This window comes from Megalobrama amblycephala, linkage group LG9, assembly GCF_018812025.1.
Source record: "Megalobrama amblycephala isolate DHTTF-2021 linkage group LG9, ASM1881202v1, whole genome shotgun sequence".
Taxonomy (NCBI): Eukaryota; Metazoa; Chordata; class Actinopteri; order Cypriniformes; family Xenocyprididae; genus Megalobrama; species Megalobrama amblycephala.
In genome coordinates, this window is record NC_063052.1 from 7,621,910 (window position 1) to 7,642,866 (window position 20,957).

The 20,957-nt window shown below is 37.8% G+C and overlaps 1 protein-coding gene across 2 annotated transcripts in view; it reads right to left on the minus strand.

The window, feature by feature from the left end:
* ctnnal1 (catenin (cadherin-associated protein), alpha-like 1) overlaps window positions 1–20,957 on the minus strand; it is a 73,708-nt gene that overhangs the window by 27,820 nt on the left and 24,931 nt on the right. For both annotated transcript variants that reach the window (XM_048201428.1, XM_048201427.1), the window contains exons 2-4: window positions 11,137–11,326; window positions 3,979–4,166; window positions 990–1,109 (exon numbers count right to left, since the gene is read on the minus strand). In XM_048201428.1, the coding sequence (XP_048057385.1) occupies window positions 990–1,109; window positions 3,979–4,166; window positions 11,137–11,326 (498 nt within the window). The remainder of the gene's footprint in view (window positions 1–989; window positions 1,110–3,978; window positions 4,167–11,136; window positions 11,327–20,957) is intronic.

Below are 20,957 nucleotides of genomic sequence, written 5' to 3' on the forward strand. Positions count from 1 at the left end.
TCTTTTTCTCTTACATTATTAACATTTTCCCTTAGCAGCCATGTGGACCCCAGTTTGAAAACCTTTGATCTAGGAATCAACATCAGCATCAGCCCTTGACAAACCCATATCTAAGCTGATTTGAGATGGCAGACCATCTCAACCCAGCAGCAAACCAGATACCATGTTTCAAAAAACCTGCTTGACCATATGCAGGAATGATGAGTTTAATGAATGCTATGTGTAGACAAACCTTCCAGTATTAATTTATACGAACAGTACAATTCCCAGGTCTTGCATATGTTTGCATTGCAAACACATGCTGATATAAGCCTTAAAATTTTGGATTCCTGTTAATAAGCGCCACTAACGTTTCCCAAAATCCATCTGTTCTGCACTGCAGTCGAGTGTATCTTACCCCAAAGGTTTTTATCAATGGGGTTTGAGAGCTGCTGATTGAAATTGGAGTGTGCAGCACAGTTCAGTTCTTAAAACTTAAATCCCTCCATTATCTTCCCCCTCTCCCCTCATGCATTGTGTAAATCTACAAGGAGCTCTACACATCTGCCATAGGAAGTGTCCTTATCAGAGTTTGATTATCTGTGAAGTGAGGGAATGATGGTGGGTGAGTAGGGCAATGTGTGTGCTTGTGTGTGCTTGTGTGTTTACATGATTTATGAGGACAACAAATTTGTATAATGACATGGGTATTACACTGGTATTACAACGTAAGTGTGGTTTATGAGGACATTTCCTGAGCCCTCGTAATTAAAATGGCTTAAAAAAAAACAACATACTAAACAATGTTTTTTTAAAAATTTCAAAATGCAGAAAGTATGTTTAGGGGTAGGGTTAGTGTAGGGCATAGAATATATAGTTTGTGCAGTATAATCACCATTACGCCTATGGAATGTCCTCATAATAATAGGTGCACCAACGTGTTTGCGTGTCTGTGTGTGCGTGTCTGTGTGCGTGTGTCTGTGTGCATGTGTCTGTGTGAGGCCACTTACATTCTGTCTGTCTCCCGTGAGATGGGCAAACTCTACCATCTCGTTCCCAAATTGGCTGAAGATTTGGACAAATTCCTGAAAAGTGCTGACTCTCTCCAGCTGCTCCAGGGTAACCAGCACCTGCACACATGAACATAACCAACATCTTTACAAATGAAGCTATAGCCCTGAGAAAAAAAATTGTGTTTATAACTCAGGAGATTTTTTTGTTTTATTTAGGAATGAGCTTTATCTCAGATGTTTGTCCTTTTGCTCCATTTAATCTCACCGGATATTAAATAACATATATTGTACATTTACTTTCTTATGGCTACATGATTATTACATAAAAAGGTTTTCCAAGTGTTTTTTTGTTTGTTTGTTTTTTTTGGAAATGGGAATACCTAGCTATCAGTCATGTTCCAAATTCCAAGTTGATAAAAAAAAAAAAAAAATAGGTCATATATTTTTTTTTAATAGAGTGCCTCAGGGATGACACATTTTTGTAGGCAAAACCCGGAAGCGAGTTAGCATTTTAGGACTTCAGGTTCCAACGCCGTAAAGTCTATGGGTTTTTGCTAAATCGCCTGAAATAAGGTCTGTGGTTAACAAAGCCTCTAAATACTTTAACGTTTTGATCTATGACATAAAACACACCAGTTAAAACCCACTTGTGATTTTTTAAATTTTTACTGCATCTTAAAATCGGCAGTTGCTAACAAATTGCTAAAAGGGACTACTTTGGCGGGGACTTTAGACGTCATCATTAAAAACGGGACATTTGGACAGCATTTCTCATGAAAAAGTGGATAAGTATTCATAACAGCACAGATCATAATCAGCGAGCATGTTTATAAATAAAGTTGTTTTCTAAATAAAGTTTGAGGAAGCTTGGTGGTGGTGACGTTGATCCGCAACCATGGTGTGCTGTAGTCCGTTTATAGCCTACTGTTAGCCTTTTATATCTGATGACTTTATTTAGGCTTCAAAATGTATAAATGTTGTGTTAACTTGTAAATTATTAATTATTATTATCATTTAATTATTTTTTTAATTATTTGAAAAAAATAAGAGAGAAGCAACAATAAAGTACAGGTGTGTTTGATTTCCCATTAATTTAAGAGAAATTAATAACCATAAACATTAAATTCCCAGACAACAGTGAGACCAAAAAACATTTTAGTTGGACAACATTTGTATATGCCTACTTCCATACTATATAGTATGCAAGTGTTGCCATAGGTCACATGACAGTGACAACATGGCAGATGTAGTACATCTCAATTTCATTTATACTGCACACATAGAATATACTTTTCACCATTTTCACCTATAAGGGTAAAATGTTTGCCTGTAGTTTTAAGAGGCAAATAATGTTTATCTCATGTAGTTAGCTTTGAAAATCAAACATGAAGATTAAAGAACAAGGACTGTAGCCCCTTGCATTGCTAAATAATCTTTAGTTGCCTTCACAAGAATTTTTAAGTCCAAAAGACTACCTGTTACCCATTAGATGAACAAAAGTCTTTAAGTTGACTTTAATTGGAGCGAATTAGTTGAGAGTTAACAAATTAAAAATGAAAAAATAAGGCAACCTACTTATTTATTTATTTATTTATTTTTTTTTTTTACAGTGTAGTACCTACTATACAGTATGTGATTTCGGATGTAGCAACAGGCTAATTACAATCAGGGCTTGACATTAACACCCGCCAAATGCGGTGGATTTCAGCAGTGGCGTGTAACGCAGTCACTCCTTCTAGCCACTTTGGCGGGATGAATTTTATATGATATACATTTTTCACTTGTAGTCCTTTAAAAAGACATCTGAAGTAATAAACTAAGTGCAATGCAGTGTTGTCAAAAATATAGATCTTTCGATACCGATATTTCATTTGCTCTGGATGAATATTGTTGGTGTTACAGAGCTTGAATTTAGTCATTCCCGCAGATTTTATGCTCACATCCAAAGTCTGCACATATAAAGCCGCCTCAGTACTAAATTGAGTTCTTTTTCACTGCTTATTGCACTTAAATAGTCAAATACACACAAAATAATGTCAAAATGCCATTGGTGAGTATTTACATAAACAGTCAGTTATGTTTTACGTGAACGTAAACAGTGGACAAAGAAAACGCATAACATTATAATGGATCAGGTCTTAAAGTGACAGCAGCCTAATATACCTGCTGCCAAATTATGAGATAATATTAAATATTTATATGGCAGTTTTTCCCCATGGTATCGATGTCAAAATTGTGGCCATTGAAAATGCTGAGTGGCTAGTAACTATGAAAAACCACCAGCCACAGTGGATGGTGAGCAAAAAAAGTTAATTCAAGCCTAGTTACAATAGTTCCATAGAATAGCTGGTTTTACTCTGAAACAAGACTAAGTTTCTTAAACTAGAAAAAGAGTCTTAAACTATTAAACCCTCAATTCCATGTTTAAATTACATGGTCGTACATGCAGAGTCACACAAGAAGAAACTGTGCTTAAAGAGCAAGTGGAAAAAAACACTCTTATATGTACCGAGAAGCTCAGTGGAAGGAGTCCGCAGTCCACTCACATTGGAAAAAATTGATAAGAGAATCCTCTATTTGAGGTTAGCTCGCTAGGAGTGGGCGTTATCAGGCATGGTCAGGGACAAATTCAATTGTGTTTCTCTCTAATGGAGAGCTGTTCTGCTGCCTGGCTGTCCAAACATCACTAACTGGACATGATTAGCTCCAGATCTAAGAGCACAAACAGGCACACACACATAGACACTGCCCACTTCCTCATCTCACCGACATGGATGTTAAGACAGGCCTCCTACTTTAGCCTGTGTCGTGTCCCTTCAATTATCTCCAAGCAGCAGGGCTTTAAATATTCCTCTGTGGCCATGCAGCGATAGCATCGGAGAGCAAAGGCTAGCCTGTGCACTCATGTACTTGACAGGAAAATAAGTGTCATTTGTGCTTGTAAAGGCCAGTGCACAAGTACTTGGACACAGCAGATAATACGTACTTTGTTGCGTGAGCTTATGATCTGTTTGATAACGATGCAATCTGCAAGCACCAGGACTTTGGTAACGGAGGAGAGCAGCATGCGAGCAGCTTTCACCATGCCAGTCCTGTCACTGAACACCGTGCTGCGCCCGTCACCCTCACACTGCTCCAGACCGGACACATCTGTCAGTTGAGCTATTGCAGTGCCTGCAAAAGAAAAATACAGCAGAATGTAAAAGATGTGCGCACACACACCACACAAGTTTAGCAAAATGTGCAGATGTCTATTGTTGTTAAAGCTAATTAGTGTTCTGTTCAAACTCCAATTCCTAAACTTCAGCATGGAACTCGTCTCATTATGGACTGAATGATGCTTCAAATCATGTGGATTGTTGAGGAGAGGAGTGCTACTATTCAGACTTATGATTTCTGCCTTGAGGATGATGAATCGGATAACAAAATCTAGAACCATAGAAAATATCATATATTCTCTTTTACATTACACAGACTTGACTTGAGCTAGTAGTAACTACAAGAGCAACATGCAAAGCTGAATTTTCATCATCATTACTCCAGTCTGCAGAAATCATTCTAATATGCTGCTTTGGTGCTCAAGAATCATTTCTTATTATCAATATTGAAAACAGTTGAACTGCTTAACGTTTTTGTAGAAACCATGATTCATTTTTTTAAGGATTCTTTGATTAATAGTTAAAATTACTATACTAAGCCAAACAAAAGAAACAGAAAACTATAACAGTTTTAGAATATATAAAAAATGGGTCACACTTTAGTTTAGGGTCCAATTCTCGCTATAAACTAGTTGCTTATTAGCATGCATATTACTAGTTTACTTATAAAGCACATATTAATGCCTTATTCTGCATGACCATACATCCCTTGGTCACACTTTAGTTTAGGGTCCAATTCTCACTATTAACCAACCATTAACTATGACTTTTGCCTCCATAATCTCCTACTTACTGCTTATTAGTAGTTAGTAAGGTAGTTAAGTTAAGGTATTAGGTAGGAATACGGGATGTAGAATATGGTCATGCATATTAATATGCACTTTATAAGTACTAATAAACAACCAATATCCTAGTAATATGCACGCTAATAAGCAACTAGTTAATAGTGAGAATTGGACCCTAAAGTGTTACCCATCCCTTAATCCTACCCAATACCTAAACCTAACAACTACCTTACTAAGTATTAATAATCAGTAATTTTACTGTTTATTGAGGCAAAAATAATAGTTAATAGCTAGTTAATAGTAAGAACTGGACAATAAAATAAAAATGTGTCCCCAAAATATAGCTAGAATATGCCACAAAAAGAATTTGGACACTTTTGGGAACTTTAAAAATTTATGAAAGCCATTAAGGCCACTGTATATAAATCCTCACCAGCACTGAAACTGTAAGCTGGCCAGTGGGAAACATTTAAGGTCACATAAAAATAAAACACACGCATAACATGTATTCTCATCCCTTACAGATAAACCAACAAGCATTCACAAAACTGTCACTGCTCTGATAAAAAATGCAATTTCAATAAGCACATTAAGACATTAAGTCACAGACCATTTCGTTATTTACAAAGCAATCCATCACACCGGGTGGTCACTTTTTAAAACATCAATAAACATCTCACTGATCTCAGTGAGCACTCAGTAACTCACAGCCCTGTCCAGACACAAATGCTATACTGGCTTATTTTTGGGGCAGGGTGGCAGGGACGGGATGTCACGTCCCAGTTGGAACGTGCTGAAAGGACGCTTGAGTGCAGTTCCCTGCCTCGTGCCTCAATAAAGCAGTGTTATTCTGAGAGACGGAAAGACTGACACGTTGAAAAGTGAAAAGAGAAAGAGGGTGGGAAATACAAGGAGAGGTTTTAGACATAGAAATGAGAGTAATTTCAGAAGGGAAACAGCTCTGTTGAATGTTCAATGACAAATCCGTCCATCTGAAGACACCATCCTGATTGCATCCAACAGCTTTTCTTTGTTAAATCACACAGTGGTTTTAACAATCAAGGTGCCTTGTGCAGAACGCTGTATTGTTGGGCAAATTACTTTTGTGCACACCTATCCATATTCATTTGACTGGGCACAATGCCCACATTTCCTGCTTTGTTGGTTTTCGTCTCGTTTAGCAGCAGCCATACTGAAACATTCTTTTTCTGGAGGAGATTGTTCACCAGCTCTGTGTCTTTCCTGAGCTTTGAAGCGGAGTCTTTGTGGAAGCTTATAGCTGAATCCCTTGAGCAGTACCAGAGACGTGGTGCTGTCCTGAGCGACTGGCATTTTCAGCCAGCTCCTTTCAGAGTTTCCTGCTTTAAAGAGACCATGGCCTCAGGCATTCGGCTTGCATAGAGGGTGAAACACTGAGATCTCTGCACCGATGCCCTTTAAAGACATCGTCTTTAGCATGCATCTGCTTCTTCTGAATGCACTTCATTATTTCGAAGTACTATAGTATCTAGTAGTAGCTCAAAAGCAGCTGTCTATCTGTCTATAATAAGGCTGAGAGGTCCCTGAGCAGCAAGACAAAGAGAAATAATGCACTCTCAGCAAAACTTTATCTAGAGTTCCCAACCTTAAGGTTAAGGAAACTTTAAGAAGAAAGTGACTGAAACATCTGTGTTGACAGTGTTAGTTCACCCAAAAATGAAAATTCTGTTATCATTTACTCACCCTTATGTCGTTTCAAACCGGTAAGACTTTCGTTCATCTTCGGAACCCAAATGAAGATATTTTTCATGAAATCTGAAAGCTTTCTGTCCCTCCATTGACTGTCTAGGCAACTACCACTTTCAAGCCCCAGAAAGGTACTATACTATATACTATACTATAGTAATATACTATATACTTTACTATAGTAAAGACATCATTAAAGTAATTCATGTGACTCCAGTGGTTTAACCTATATTTTATGAAGTTAAGAGTGGTTTGTTTGCACAAAAGAAAATCAATTTACCACTTCATTTACAAAATATTAATCTCCAACACACGTTCACACAACAAAGTCTGCTCTCACGCCAACACAACACGAATGCGCTGTGGTGCTCTGGTGAGCAAGCGTTGGAAAATATTTTGTAAATAAAGTGGTAAATTATGGTTTGCGCGAACAAAGCGAGTCGCGACGTGGATGGATTACTTTAATGATGTCTTTACTACCTTTCTGGGGCTTGAAAGTGGTAGTAGCATATGCTGTCAATGGAGATACAGAAAGCGCTAAAATTTTATTAAAAAGATTTTCATTTGTGTTTCGAAGATGAACGAAAGTCTTACGGGTTTGGAACGACATGTAGGGCCCTATAAAATCCGTTTTATTTTTTCCCAAATTCCGTTTTATTTTTTCCCAAATTCCGTTTTAATTTTTCTGGATTCCGTTTTTTTTCGTTTTATTTATTTTTTGACTCCATTTTAATGGTTAAATTAAATTTTAGTAATCAAAAAGCATGTCTAATTTATTGAAATAATGAATCTTGTCCAATTTACCAACAATTTAATAAAAGTTTAACAAAAATTGACATTTTTTTAGGGCCCTACATTTTATTCTTTCCCCTCAAATTTTATTTTTTACCAAATTCTGTTTTCTGGATTCCATTTTATTGGTTTAATTCCATTTTAATAATCAAAAAGCATGTCTAATTAATTGAATTCTTAAAAACAACAATATGAATTAATTAAAAAATATATTTTTATGATTTTTTTTTCTTCAGAAGTTCTGTTGTGTATGTCTGACAATCAAATGAACGCATAGCTACCATTTAATTTATCTTTTAATCAAGAAATTAACCTTTTTTTTGTCAAACAATGTGCTGCACAACAGAGCTTTACTGTTAAAATTAAAACATGGAAAAAACACTGAGATTATTGTTTAAAATATATTTTAATAATTTAATTAATTTATCTAAATTCTACTGTACAACAGTAATATGTTTCTGTCAAGTTAAATCGAACTTTTATTTTGACGGTTTGCCTAGACCTTTGAGTTTCTCTGTGTTTATGACGGTAGTTTTCTCAAATGAAGCGGTTAAATGCTTATGAAGTGACTTTCAGAGCAGCTCGGAGATGAATTCGTGCGTTCATAAAGTGAGGCGACAGAGGACGAAAACAAAGCGAGCGTCGCATGTGCTTCAGCGTGCGTGCGCCTCAGCGCGAGTGTGTGTGAGGCGGTGTGAGGTAAATGAAACCGCACTTTCGCATCATTCATTTCAGAGGCACACAGACATGCAGGATTCATGTTTAAATAGTCTTTTTGCGGTTTAATATTCAGTCACTAGTCTATATTGCGATTTAATTTACGTGTACTGACCTGCTTTTAATTCATGAATCAAAAATTTGACAAATTCCGTGACATTCCGCGTTATATAGTAAATTACGTTTTTATGACTGGATTCCGCGATTCCGTGATCGCGGAAATTATAGGGCCCTAGACATGAGGGCGAGGGTGAGTAATTAATGACAGAATTTTCATTTTTGGGTGAACTATCCCTTTAACGTACAACAGCTGTTGGAAATTCTTAGTAAGCAAACTAGTTTTATTTTTGCAAAAAAAGTACAAAAGGCCAAAAGTGTCCATAGTTGAATAAACAGCCGCACTGGGACTTTAAAACCACACAGACGATGAAAGCAAATCACAGCAATGTAATCTCTACATAATTCAAAAGACTTCTGGAGTTAAAGAGGTGCAGACCACTGTGTCACATCCGTAGTTACACACAAAGTCACAGGTCATTTCTAAAATCAGGGCTTCCCCTTTTCAATCTCTCTTTCATCTCCTTCAGATGATATGCTCTCATGCCTAAGCTGAACTACTTTACTTCTGCTAAAGTCCAAAAGAAAATATTCACCAGTTTTAACATCTGATTAATAATTCTCCTGAGACAAGTCTACTTTTTTCCCCACCTGCCTCAATTTGTTTTGGGCTAAACTTTTGCCCGTCACACATGGGCGGCCCGTGTAATAATCAGGAGGATTAAATGCGTGGGTGAGCGTTCAAACACTGTGGGGAGTCTGATAACTAACTTGAAGCCAATCTAATTCCAGTGTTGATGCAAGTCTTTTGCCCTGGGAGGTATGAAAAGGGAGGTTGGAGGGACCACCAACTATCTGTATTTATAGATAAAGAACAGAGCTCCTATTATTTCAGACCGGAGGGACAAATGTAAACCGCAACACACTTTGAGTGTTTGAGATAGTTGGATTTGATTGACACAGCACTTGTTTAGCTACTAAATATACAGTCGTAAAAATTACTTGCAAAATATCAGAACAAGTGGAATTTATTTCCCTGAAATATAGCACAAAAACTTTAAGCAAACCATTCAAAAATAATAAAATAAGTTTTAGGTTTGATAAAAGAACAGATATTTTGTTAAAATTTAAGACGATCGCCAAATATCGCTACATTAACGTATGGGGTACTAGTCTATTAAATAAGTTAATGCAGAAATAAGTAATTCTCCTGAATCGTCTAGTCTTTATAAGAACCCTCACATATCAGATTTGTTTTATAGCAGCAGCTGCTTGACTTTGTAAACCTCTTTAAACTGTCAGAACAGATCAAATCTCTTTGTGCTCATGTTGGTTATTCTAAGAGCAAGCACAGCAACACTTCATCACGAATGAGATATGGAAACGCGCATTTGTGCGGTATTTTTAGGCGAACTCTTCAGAGACAGATGGGACATAGAGAGTTTAATAGGAGAGAAACTGCAGCACTCTCCCTTTCACATGCACAAACAGATTCAGGCATTGCACAAAGGAATGAGGCCTAAGAAATGCTGCATTTGTTTCTCAAAACAGCTGCATTCATTAGGATGTGAAAGCCCCATTTTAATCAAATTATAGGCTCTAAATATATTACACATTATGCAAATTAATTTAATCCATGTATATTAATTTCAGCTTAAAATAAAACATGACAGGTTAACTTTTCATCACACAATTGGAATTTGATTTCAATTGGCTACATCCCACAGAATGTTGAAATGGAATTTGAATTGGATAGACTGGAATTTAATTAGTCCAACACAGTTATTATATGAAACATAAGTTAAGTTTGAGGTCAGTCCATTAAAAGTTAACTTAAGTTAAAATAAAGATAAATGTTATGATTACCATTTATCAAAGAAACCTTTAAAAAATGATCATGGTTTACATAAAAATATTAAAAAGCAACTGTTTTTAACATTGATGACAATAAGAAATGTTTCTTGAGCAGCAAATTAGCACATTAGAATGGTTTCTGAAGAATCTGAAGATTGGAGTAGTGATAATGAAATCATCACAGTAATTAATAACATTTTAAAACAAAAAAACAGCTATTTTAAGCTGTAATATTACAGTATTTCACAATATCACTGCATAAAAGACCGGTTTCAAAAAAAGTTCTTAACAACCTCAAATGTGACCCAGGACCACAAAACCAGTCAATAGGCTTTTGTACATCATCTGAAAGTTGAATTAATAAGCTTTCCATTGATGTATGGTGTGTTAGGATAGGACAATATTTGGCCGAGATACAACTATTTGAAAATCTGGAATCTGAGAAAAAAATCTAAATATTGAGAAAATCGCCTTTAAATTTGTTCAAATGAAGTCCTTAGCAATGCACATCCACTCACAGAAATACATTTTTGATATATTTACCGAAGGAAATTTACAAAATATCTTAAAAATTGAATATGATCTTTACTTAATATCCTAATGATTTTTGGCATAAAAGAAAAATCGATCATTTTGACCCATACAAATATACCCATGCAGCTTATGACTAGTTTTCTGGTCCAGGGTCACAAATGGTATAGCGTATGAAAAACACATTTATATAGGTGGTATTCAAAGACTGATTATTAATATGATCTAATGTTTCTTGAAGTATGTTGTGTGTATGATTAGAAAAGCTGTTATATGAATGTCTCTGAATGTTATTCCATTTTAATTATGCTTCCTTAAATACAAATGGGAAATGCTATTCTGCATCCTTTTGCTTCATCAATTAATTTAAAATCAATTCTGCATGGTTCACAACCCTGACAGGCAGTCCTGAGCTTGTTGACAAGTTACACTATGTTTAACCCAGCTGTCCATTTCCTGTTCCTCGTTGCCTGGTAACTCTACTTATGTGTCATTACTCTTCCAGTTGAGTAGTGTCAGACTGACCTGCTCTCCGAGCCTCAAAGCAAGCCAGTCCCATCTCGTCCTTCAAGTCTTCATTCTCCACTGCAATGGCTTCACCCACTGCCACAAAACGGCTAACTGCAACACTGACCGCCTGCCCCACTCTCTGGATGGCCCGTAAAGTCTTCTCCGTCTTCTTGAGCTTGTCTTTGTGATTGATCAGTGTGGTAATCTGGAATGAGACAAAAAAAAGTCACCGGTTATTCACCAAACTGTTGAACAGAAGTGTACAACGTATGCACAATGAAGAGAGAAAAGGATAACAAAGAGTAAAAGAATGAAAGTGAATGGCAGTGAAAGAGAGTTAAGAACAACTCCCTCCTCCTAATCCTCTTCATCACCCTACGTTTAACGTCACTTGCTCTCACGGTTTCAGACACATTCAAAGCTATGGTCTTCTGTCTGCATCAGGATTGACTTCATCAATCATTTACTCCGAGCCCTTTACAATTTCCGCTCTCAAGAGCTGAAATCCCTCACCTCCTGCTGATGGGTAATGGCAGGTGGCCTGCTAAAGGAAACGTTTAATTGGAGTACAACAGCAGGGAGCATGAACAACACCAGAGCCTGAGAATAATACTCTACAACAGGCCGCATGGACCAAACAGGAGCCAACATGTGCTACTGCCAACCAGTCAACAGCAATATGACATGTTAAAAAAAGGAAGCAAATACAAAAATCTTCCTATGCATTTTGAAAGTCCTTCACAATATTTCGAATTTTGGCTTAGAACTGCACGTAATCAGTGACAGATTTCTCCCACTCAGCAGTGTGTACTTTAGCATGCATGGTGAATGATGAATGAATCTCAACACTTCATATTTACATTCCTAACATTACATTCCCGTGAGTCATCTGGGGTTTGACGTTTGGCATCATCCATCTATCTTTTCCGAATTCAGTTAAAGGGGCTGTATCATAGAAAACAGGATTCGTCTTGCTGTTTTTCAGGAAAAGAGGTGGTGTAATGTACTATGACCGACCACCCAGACAATTTACCGAAACTAAGCAGCAAAAGAGGGGTCATTCAGAAAACAACACAATGAATGATCACCCAAGTTTACACATATAGCATCTTAACCTGAAGAATTCCAACATTAGGAAGTTAAAAAACTAGGGCTGTGACAATAAATCGATTCTTTTCGATTCGTGAATTGATTCCGAGATTTTCCAAATGCATTGCGATTCTCTCTCGAATCGATTCTGAGCTTAGTTATTAAAACAGCAGATGGCGCTCTAGGCTAGTTTTTAACCGCACGCTCATAAAGAAGAGTGCTCGTGCGTTTGGCTGAGTCTAAGAACGTACTTGCACCTCAGAATGCTTTTATGACGTGAGATTAATGTAAACAGCCCACTGCAAACACCCTTGTAATTCGCTTCAACCTTTTCGAACTTTATGAATGATTATTTTATAGAAGGTTCAAGTGGTGTGTGGATGGAATAGGAAGCAAGCAGGGTACGGCCGTTTCTAAAGCACGCAGTGCCATCTGCTGTTAAAGGGTTAGTTCACCCAAAAATGAAAATTCTGTCATTTATTACTTACCCTCATGCCGTAAGACCTTCGTTAATCTTCGGAACACAAATTAAGATATTTTAGTTGAAATCCGATGGCTCCATAAATCGACAAGGATATTTTTGGTGTGCCAAAACAAACAAAATAACGACTTATATAGTGATGACCGATTTCAAAACACTGCTTCAGGAAGCATCGAAGCATAATGAATCAGTGTGTCGAATCAGCTGTTCGGAGCGCCAAAGTCACGTGATTTCAGCAGTTTGGCAGTTTCGATACGCTGATTCATTATGCTCCGAAGCTTCCTGAAGCAGTGATTTGAAAACGGCCATCACTAAATAAGTCGTTATTTTGGGTTTTTTTGGCGCACCAAAAATATTCCCATCGCTTTATAATATTAATATTGAACCACTATACTCGCATGAACTGATTTAAATATGTTTTTAGTACCTTTATGGATCTTGAGAGAGGAAATGTCATTGCTCCCTATGCAGACCTCACTGAGCCATCGGATTTCAACTAAAATATCTTAATTTGTGTTCCGAAGATTAACGAAGGTCTTATTTTTGGCTGAACTAACCCTTTAAAAACTAAGCTCAGAATCAATTCGAGAGAGAATCACGATGCACTGATTTATTGTCCCAGCCCTATTAAAAACTCACTACGCAAACTCATTTTAAATACAAAGACATTAGCTAGTGAGGTCATTTACATATTGAAGTCTTAAAGGTACAGCAGCAAAAACAGCCAGTTTAATTTGGGTCAGGGAGATGGAGGAAAAATCATGATAATGACAAGAAACATCAACTTTAATCAGATATGGACTTATGGGGAAAGTAATAAAATGGTTCAGAAATGTAAACATGGCCCTACTCTGTTCATTTAGCTTTATGCTGTTATAATTCGTCATTCTGAGGGAGTTCTTTGAATCCAGTCATATGTCGACACCCACAGACAGAAGGGGAGAGTGATAAATCGAGTGGGAGGTGTTTCTACGTCATCCTGTGGTCCAGCGCTCTGACTGTCTCTGACACATCTCCCTGAAGATGTCTTGGGTGACTGAGAGATAAAGGGCCCTGTCCCTGCCTCACTGCTCTTGTGCTGATATTAGACGGCTACGAGCCGTCCTGCCAACAAACCGAGGGCCATCCATGAGTCATAGATGGAGAAAAATGAAACGTTCCCTGAGGAGGGTAAAAATGCAGTTGGAGGATAAGGGTGTGAGGGGGCTGTGAACAATGGAGGGTTGAATGGTTCAATGTTGACATTATGTCAACAGTTCTGGAAAAGCACCACAAATAATGTTTATTCTGAGTTCAAGATGTTTATCTCCCAATCTTCGGCTTAGGCGGTATGATGGTATATGTTATGCTATGGAAAGAAAAAAATATCAATTGGTAATGATTCTGCTATACTGATAATATCACGGTAGATCTGTTGTGTGATTAAAAAAGTTATATTATAAAGTCATATATTATAAAAAGTGTTTTATATTTTAATATATTCAGAATGTAATTTTTCTGTGATGGCAAAGATGAATCTTCAGCAGCCATTACTACAGTCTACAGTCTTTTTTCTGTGTTTCTCTTTAAATGCAAATAAGCTGCTGCTCCCGGACCCCTTTCCAGAAGAGGGCGGAGCTTTAACAGCTCACGCTTCGGATACTCAACAACAACAAAGCTGGAGAATCTCACGCAGCCAAAATGACGATTGTCAGTAACAGTGTTCAGCCTTACATTGCTCAAACCGGAGTCGGATGGAGATGACGGAGAGACTCAGGAAGAAGTTACAAATTTTAAAAACCATCTGAATGGTTGCGAAAATGTTTCTGAATGGTTCATAGATAAATTTATGTAGTGTCTGTGGAGTTGATTCAACTCATCGACTAGCATAAAATCCAGCGTTGAATTGACCTTTTTTTTGTGAAGCAGCCCGGCATAAAATGACGGCATGGCAACAACACTCTACTACAACAACTCTTCCTCTTCTCTAAAGCAGCCCAACATGGCCTCGCCCCCTTTGTTGCGTGTTCCTTGGGGCAGGGTTTATGTATATTTTGGGGTTTGTGTGATGTCATCCCCATGGGAAGAAGCTCATTGTAGTCCCAACCATTTGTTGTAGTCTTTAAAAAGTGATTCCTGTAAAAGAAAATATCTCCCTTTGCATATCATAACTTTGCAGATGTTGTTTATGCTCAAACAGAAATATTACACACTAACTAAAGTTAAAAAAGTTAAATCATAATCAAGGACCCCTTTAAAAACAAATCTTACTGACCCCAAACTTTTGAACGGTAGTGTATATATCACAGTATATAATTACTCATACCGCCTACAGATTTGGTCATACTGTCCACCCTTAATTTTGCTGATGGAAATGTTGGCAGGCCACTGCAATGTGAGTAAATGAGTGAGGGAGTGTGTGAGTCAGTGTGTGAATGTGTGTGTGAATCCAGCATGGCCTCAGTGAAGGTAATGTTGTGGTGACACTCGCACGTCCTTCAGCAGTGGCAGCGCTCCAGAGTGAGACACTGACCCGAGACCGGTTCTAGTCTTACTCACTGAAGTCAGACCCATAGAAACATGAGAAAGGTCTTAAGATCTAGCCACACAAACTGTTTAAAGCATTGGCCTCTCTGGTGTCTCTGAGTGAGAAGCACAGGCTGAGTGAAAGTGAGAGAGAGTAAGAGACCAACACCATGTGTATTTTTATGTGTCAGAGGGAGAGGGTGGTGGCACTCATAACTTCCTGTTGCTGGATTAGCACATGGCCCACACAGGCTATGTCAACAGAAAAGAGGCTGCATAACAAAAACACACTGATTCAACACTGGGACACAGCACAGCAATCGCTTCTGTCTAAACGCCTCTGGCAGTGTTGACTGAGCCAGAGCTCAGAAGGCTATTTTTATCTTGTGCAAAGATAAAGCTCAAAACTCGCTAGTTGAAATTATTTTCTAAAACTTGAACAAACACAGTATGGGGCTTTAGATTTGTTCAACTAAAGTGAAGTCACTCATGTAAACTGCCTTTCAAAGACATTATGCAGTGTGTGCTTATAAATTACACAATGTGCTAAACAAACCCAAAACAGGAAGCTGTAAATCAATTCAGCGTGATTTTTTTTTTACCTGACAACAATGTCAAGCCAGCTGAAATGATGCTAGACAACTAAAATTTTTAATCGTTATGCACACAGTGTGGTCTGTTTCAGCACAAAATACGCCATCAGTGGCCTGGCTCTCGATTGCTCCAACAAAAAAATATATTTCTCTAAGGGCCAGTATTTCACTACAGATCAAGCTATTGGACAAAAGCTGGAAATGCCTGCACAAACCTCGCATTGTTCCTGTTAGATTGGGTTTATAAAGAAACGGAAAAGTACAGATGTGTCTCAAAAATTAGGCTTTATATTGATTTGTAAGAGTGAGTGCTCACAAAAAAAAGGCAATGTGATTGTGCCTTTTCTGTGTCTGTAGTAAAAGAACAATATATTGGCCAGGCTAATTAAAACAGTCGATATTTGACCAATTTGAGATTATCAGCATCGGCCAATAACCATTCCCGCATAGTCAATCAACAGTCTGAATTTGAGCATGCATTTAAAAATGGAGAATGTCCAGTATATACTCCAAATAAGATTTATATTCAAAACATTATGACCACCTGCCTTATATTCTGTTGGTCATCTGTGCGCCACCAAACAGCTTTGATCAGCCAAGGCATGGACTCTACAAGGTGGAGCTGCCGTGGATTGAACATGTTGGTCCAGCACATCCCACAAATGCTCAGATCAGCACCACACGCCCTCTGCCAACTGTCGTCGTCCTACATTGCATCCTGGTGCCATCACATCCCCAGGTAAACGGCACACATGTACACGGCCGTCCACATGATGTAAAGGAAAATGGGACTCATTGGATCAGGCGAACTCTGTTCACTGCTCCAAAGTTCAGTTCTGATGCTTGCATTCCCATTGTAGGTGCATTCTACGGTGGACAGGGGTCATTGTAGGCACTCTGATCAGCCTTTGGCTACGCAGCCCCATACACAGCAGAGTGCAATGCACTGTGTGTTATGACAAATTCCACCATAACCATCATTACAATTTTCTGTGACACGCACCACAGTAGGCCTTCTATCGGTTCGGACCAGACGGGATAGCCTTCATTGCCCTTGAACATCTCAACGCCTAAATCCCTGTAACTGATTTGTGGTTTGTCACTTCTTAGACTACTGTTGGTAAATTTTCACCACTGCTGTCCGAGAACAATCCACAAGCTTTGCCCTTATTTTAAGATTTATTTTTTGGTTTAAGATTTACTTATTTAAGATTTATTTTTGCCTTCATTGAGATAGTACAGAGAAATGTCAGAAAGTGAAGTGGAAGACAGGGGGACGGAATCGGGAAAGGTCCACGAGCTGGGACTTGAACTCAAGGCTATCAGCTCCAACAACCTTAAATATTTCTTATTTCATTTAAAAAAAAAATCAAATTCCTAAAACGTACAGTTTATCTCATAGTCTTAGCCTTGTGGGCAGCAGCACTCTGACATATCATGCAGCAGTGTTTTGGGTGACCTGAGTTCAAGACGTGGCTTGAGGTCCTTTCCTGATCCTGTCACTTCCTATCTCAACTCAACTAAAGGCTTAAAATGCCCCAAAATTTTCAGGTTACTTTCAGGTTTCGGGTTTCAGAAATTCTGTATCTTATTTTTGGACTCATTATGAGACTTTGAGCCCCATTATATCAGTCATCAGCAACGGCACTTTCTAGGTGTTGGCATTGCAAAGCCTGATTTCATAAAATATTACCGGTGAGTCAAAAAAGTTGCACCATTAAACTGAAGGACAATCAGACTTTATGTTGACATCAGGTGCATATGACAGATGTATAGTGTGCTTGAGAACAGCTATCACATTTCATTTCTTTACAGAGACAATTTAATTTTTGTTAGATGTTTGCTAATGTTTCATATGCATCTTATCACCCTCATAAAACAAATCACTCTGGAACACATCTTGAGCAAAACAAGATTTAGTTACTATGAAATGCATACACATTGATGAGTGCAGAGAGATGACTAAACCCTGAATGAAAAGCAGCCTTGATAATTCACTGCACAACATGAATTGTAGGTATATCCCAAACAACGGCAGATGGATTATAAGCTCAACACGCTTTATATTAAATAACGTTTTTGAAATAGACTATACAAATACATTGGACACAAACAGGCATGTAAGACTGTTATTGATCTTTTGAAGTTCAGTCTACACTAAAACATACAGTACAAGTGGTTGCCCTTGTGAGAAGGAGCTCAAGGAGCTTAAGGGTGACGAATATCGTTTAAATAAAAGACTGAAATGGGATATCGCAATGGCATGACATAACAAAATGTTATTGCACTTTGCCACAAATTACACAGTTCTGCTGCCAAAAAAAAAACATTTCCTGGGAAAAATGAAATGCATTCCATTTCATCACAGTCTATCAGAGTGAAAGATGAAAGAGATCCTTTTAATTTCAAGAGCCGTACCTGTGGAGAAAGATCTAATCACACTCTCTTTCAATCACACACTGGGTTAAAGTACAGAAAGAAGATCGAAGATAAAAGTGGTAAGAAAAAGAAACCTGATTATAAGAAACAAAGAAATGATAACAGAGCTTGTCATGCTCTGAAAGTATCCATGTGACTCTCATCGATTATAAAAACGTATTTGTGCCAAAAACACATGGTGACATTATGACAGCTCACTCAATTATCCAATGGGGCAAAAGCTGTTTAAACAAACAGTAATTAAACATTCGTCAGACACTGATGAATTCATTATCATCCATCATTTTTGATGAATTTCAATGATGGTCTCTATTAAATGCTGTCAGTACCAAAGTTAAAAATTATTCAATCATTCATACCAGTACAGGCTGCTTTAAATGTCCCTTCTAGAGTTAAATTCACATAGACACCATTAAATCTTTCAGTTTGATTATTTATTCAGGCTTTCATTTTTCACATAATTATTGTGCAAATACCAGCACTTATATATAATTATGCTTTTTGAAATGTATTCAGGCCTCAATGTCCTTGAGCTTTATGTGGGACTACCTGATGCAAAGTTTTATACATGGGAAGAGGTGATGTCATGGTGAAATGAGCATTGCTATTGGCTAGATGAAAGTACATTAGGTTCTCTGGTTGGAATCCAATAAGACAGAGACAGATAATAAAGACAAGATAGTAGAACAAGTAGCAAGTGCCAGGTCTGGAGAGGAAGCTGGAACATTGTCACTTCAGCCAAGCCATAGTCAGTGTGCGGAAAAAAACATCTCTGTCTTCCTTTGGATCTGGCTTGCTTGAAGTCGTCATGAAATCAAAACTGACAATTCTTATTTTTTACAGGATGTTGCAGTGCTTCTTATAAATGATTTCTCTATGCACATCATTATTTTTTTAAAAATTCATTTGACCTCGTAATCTTTAATCAAAAACGTTAACTTCCCCTCCCCCTCGAAACGACATCTGTTCTCTTCATGATCGATGTCTCGGTGGAGGGTGGGACTAAATGTCCTCCACAACTGAATGCAAACTGGTATTCAGATATGCCTCCATTTAGTTAGCACCCCCAGCTTCCTATGATCCAATCAATTCCCGAAGGATAAAATCAAATCCTACCATACATTTTCACTCGGATATACATCACAATAGGGAAGACAAAACTATCGCAACGTCCATTTAATGCCGACCTTAATGTGACCAAGAATGAACTGGATGAGTTCATCTTACAGTACAGTAAGGCAAACATAATATAAACTCAAAAAGTATTAAAGGGATAGTTCACCCAAAAATGAAAATTTGATGTTTATCAGCTTACCCCCAGGGCATCCAACCGTTGCCATCTGTCAGCCGTATAATGTGTGTCAATGGGAACTTCTTTTATAAGAGTAAATAAAACTTGCTTAGACAAATCCAAATTAAACCCTGCGGCTCGTGACGACACATTGATGTCCTAAGACACGAAACGATCGGTTTGTGTGAGAAACCGAACAGTATTTATATCATTTTTTACCTCTAAAACACCACTATGTCCAACTGCGTTCAGCATTCGCTTAGTGAGGTCTGATCGCGCTCTGACAATGGCAGTGATGTCTAGCACTCATTGAAGTATAAGCGCGAGACATCCCTGAGAGACATCCTTATACGGCTGACAGACGGCAATGGTTGGAGTTAAAAATCATCATTTGTGTTCTACTGAAGAAACAAATTCACCTACATCTTGGATGCGCTGGGGTAAGCAGATAAACATCAAATTTTCATTTTTGGGTGAACTATCCCTTTAAAGATATCTTAAAGGGTTAGTTCAACCAAAAAATGAAAATAATGTCATTAATTACTCACCCTCATGTCGTTCTACACCTGTAAGACCTTCGTTCATCTTCGGAACACAAATTAAGATGTTTTTGATGAAATCCAATGGCTCAGTGAGGCCTTTATTGCCAGCAATGTCACCGAACCTCTCAAGACCCAGAAAGGTACTCAAAACATATTTAAAACAGTTCATGTGAGTAAAGTGGTTCTACCATAGGCGTAATTTGCAGGTGGGACATGTCCCCATCACTTTTTGAAAGGGTCGATATTGTCCCCACCACTTTCTGAAACATCTCGCGGCATCTCGCGGATATCTAATACAAAAGAAACACCTCTAGTTGATTATCAATTTGTGTTAATAATAGGCGATCTGGCGCTGGGATGTGTTGTTTTTGAAATTATCTTGAGTGCTAGTTGTCGCTGTTATCAGAGGCGCAACAGTGTTCTCTTGGTGCTCGTGCACACTGAGCAGTGTTCACACGGACGAGCGCTTCAATCTATCGCTTAACTGTTGCAGAGACTCTCTATTCGTTACGTTGAATCACAAAACAAAATACAAATAAACGTGTCCCTGCTTTTGATATACAATCACTGACGAACATCTTTGGTTTTAATGAGAGAAAAAAAAAATCATACATGGTTGGATTCGAACCCAGAATCTCTTGCATGCTAAACGAAAATATTACCTCCAGTCCATCAGTACAATCTATTTTCAATAGCGGATCCACTTATTTATTAACTAATATACATACTTTCGAGACATATTGTATTAGCAGATGTAAGGAAGAAACTATCATATTAATTTTAATATCATATTATTATTATTATTATTGTAATAATACAATTACAACACCCCCCCCCACCCCCACATACACATTCCTGTCCCACCCACTTTTTAAAACAAAGTTACGCCACTGGGT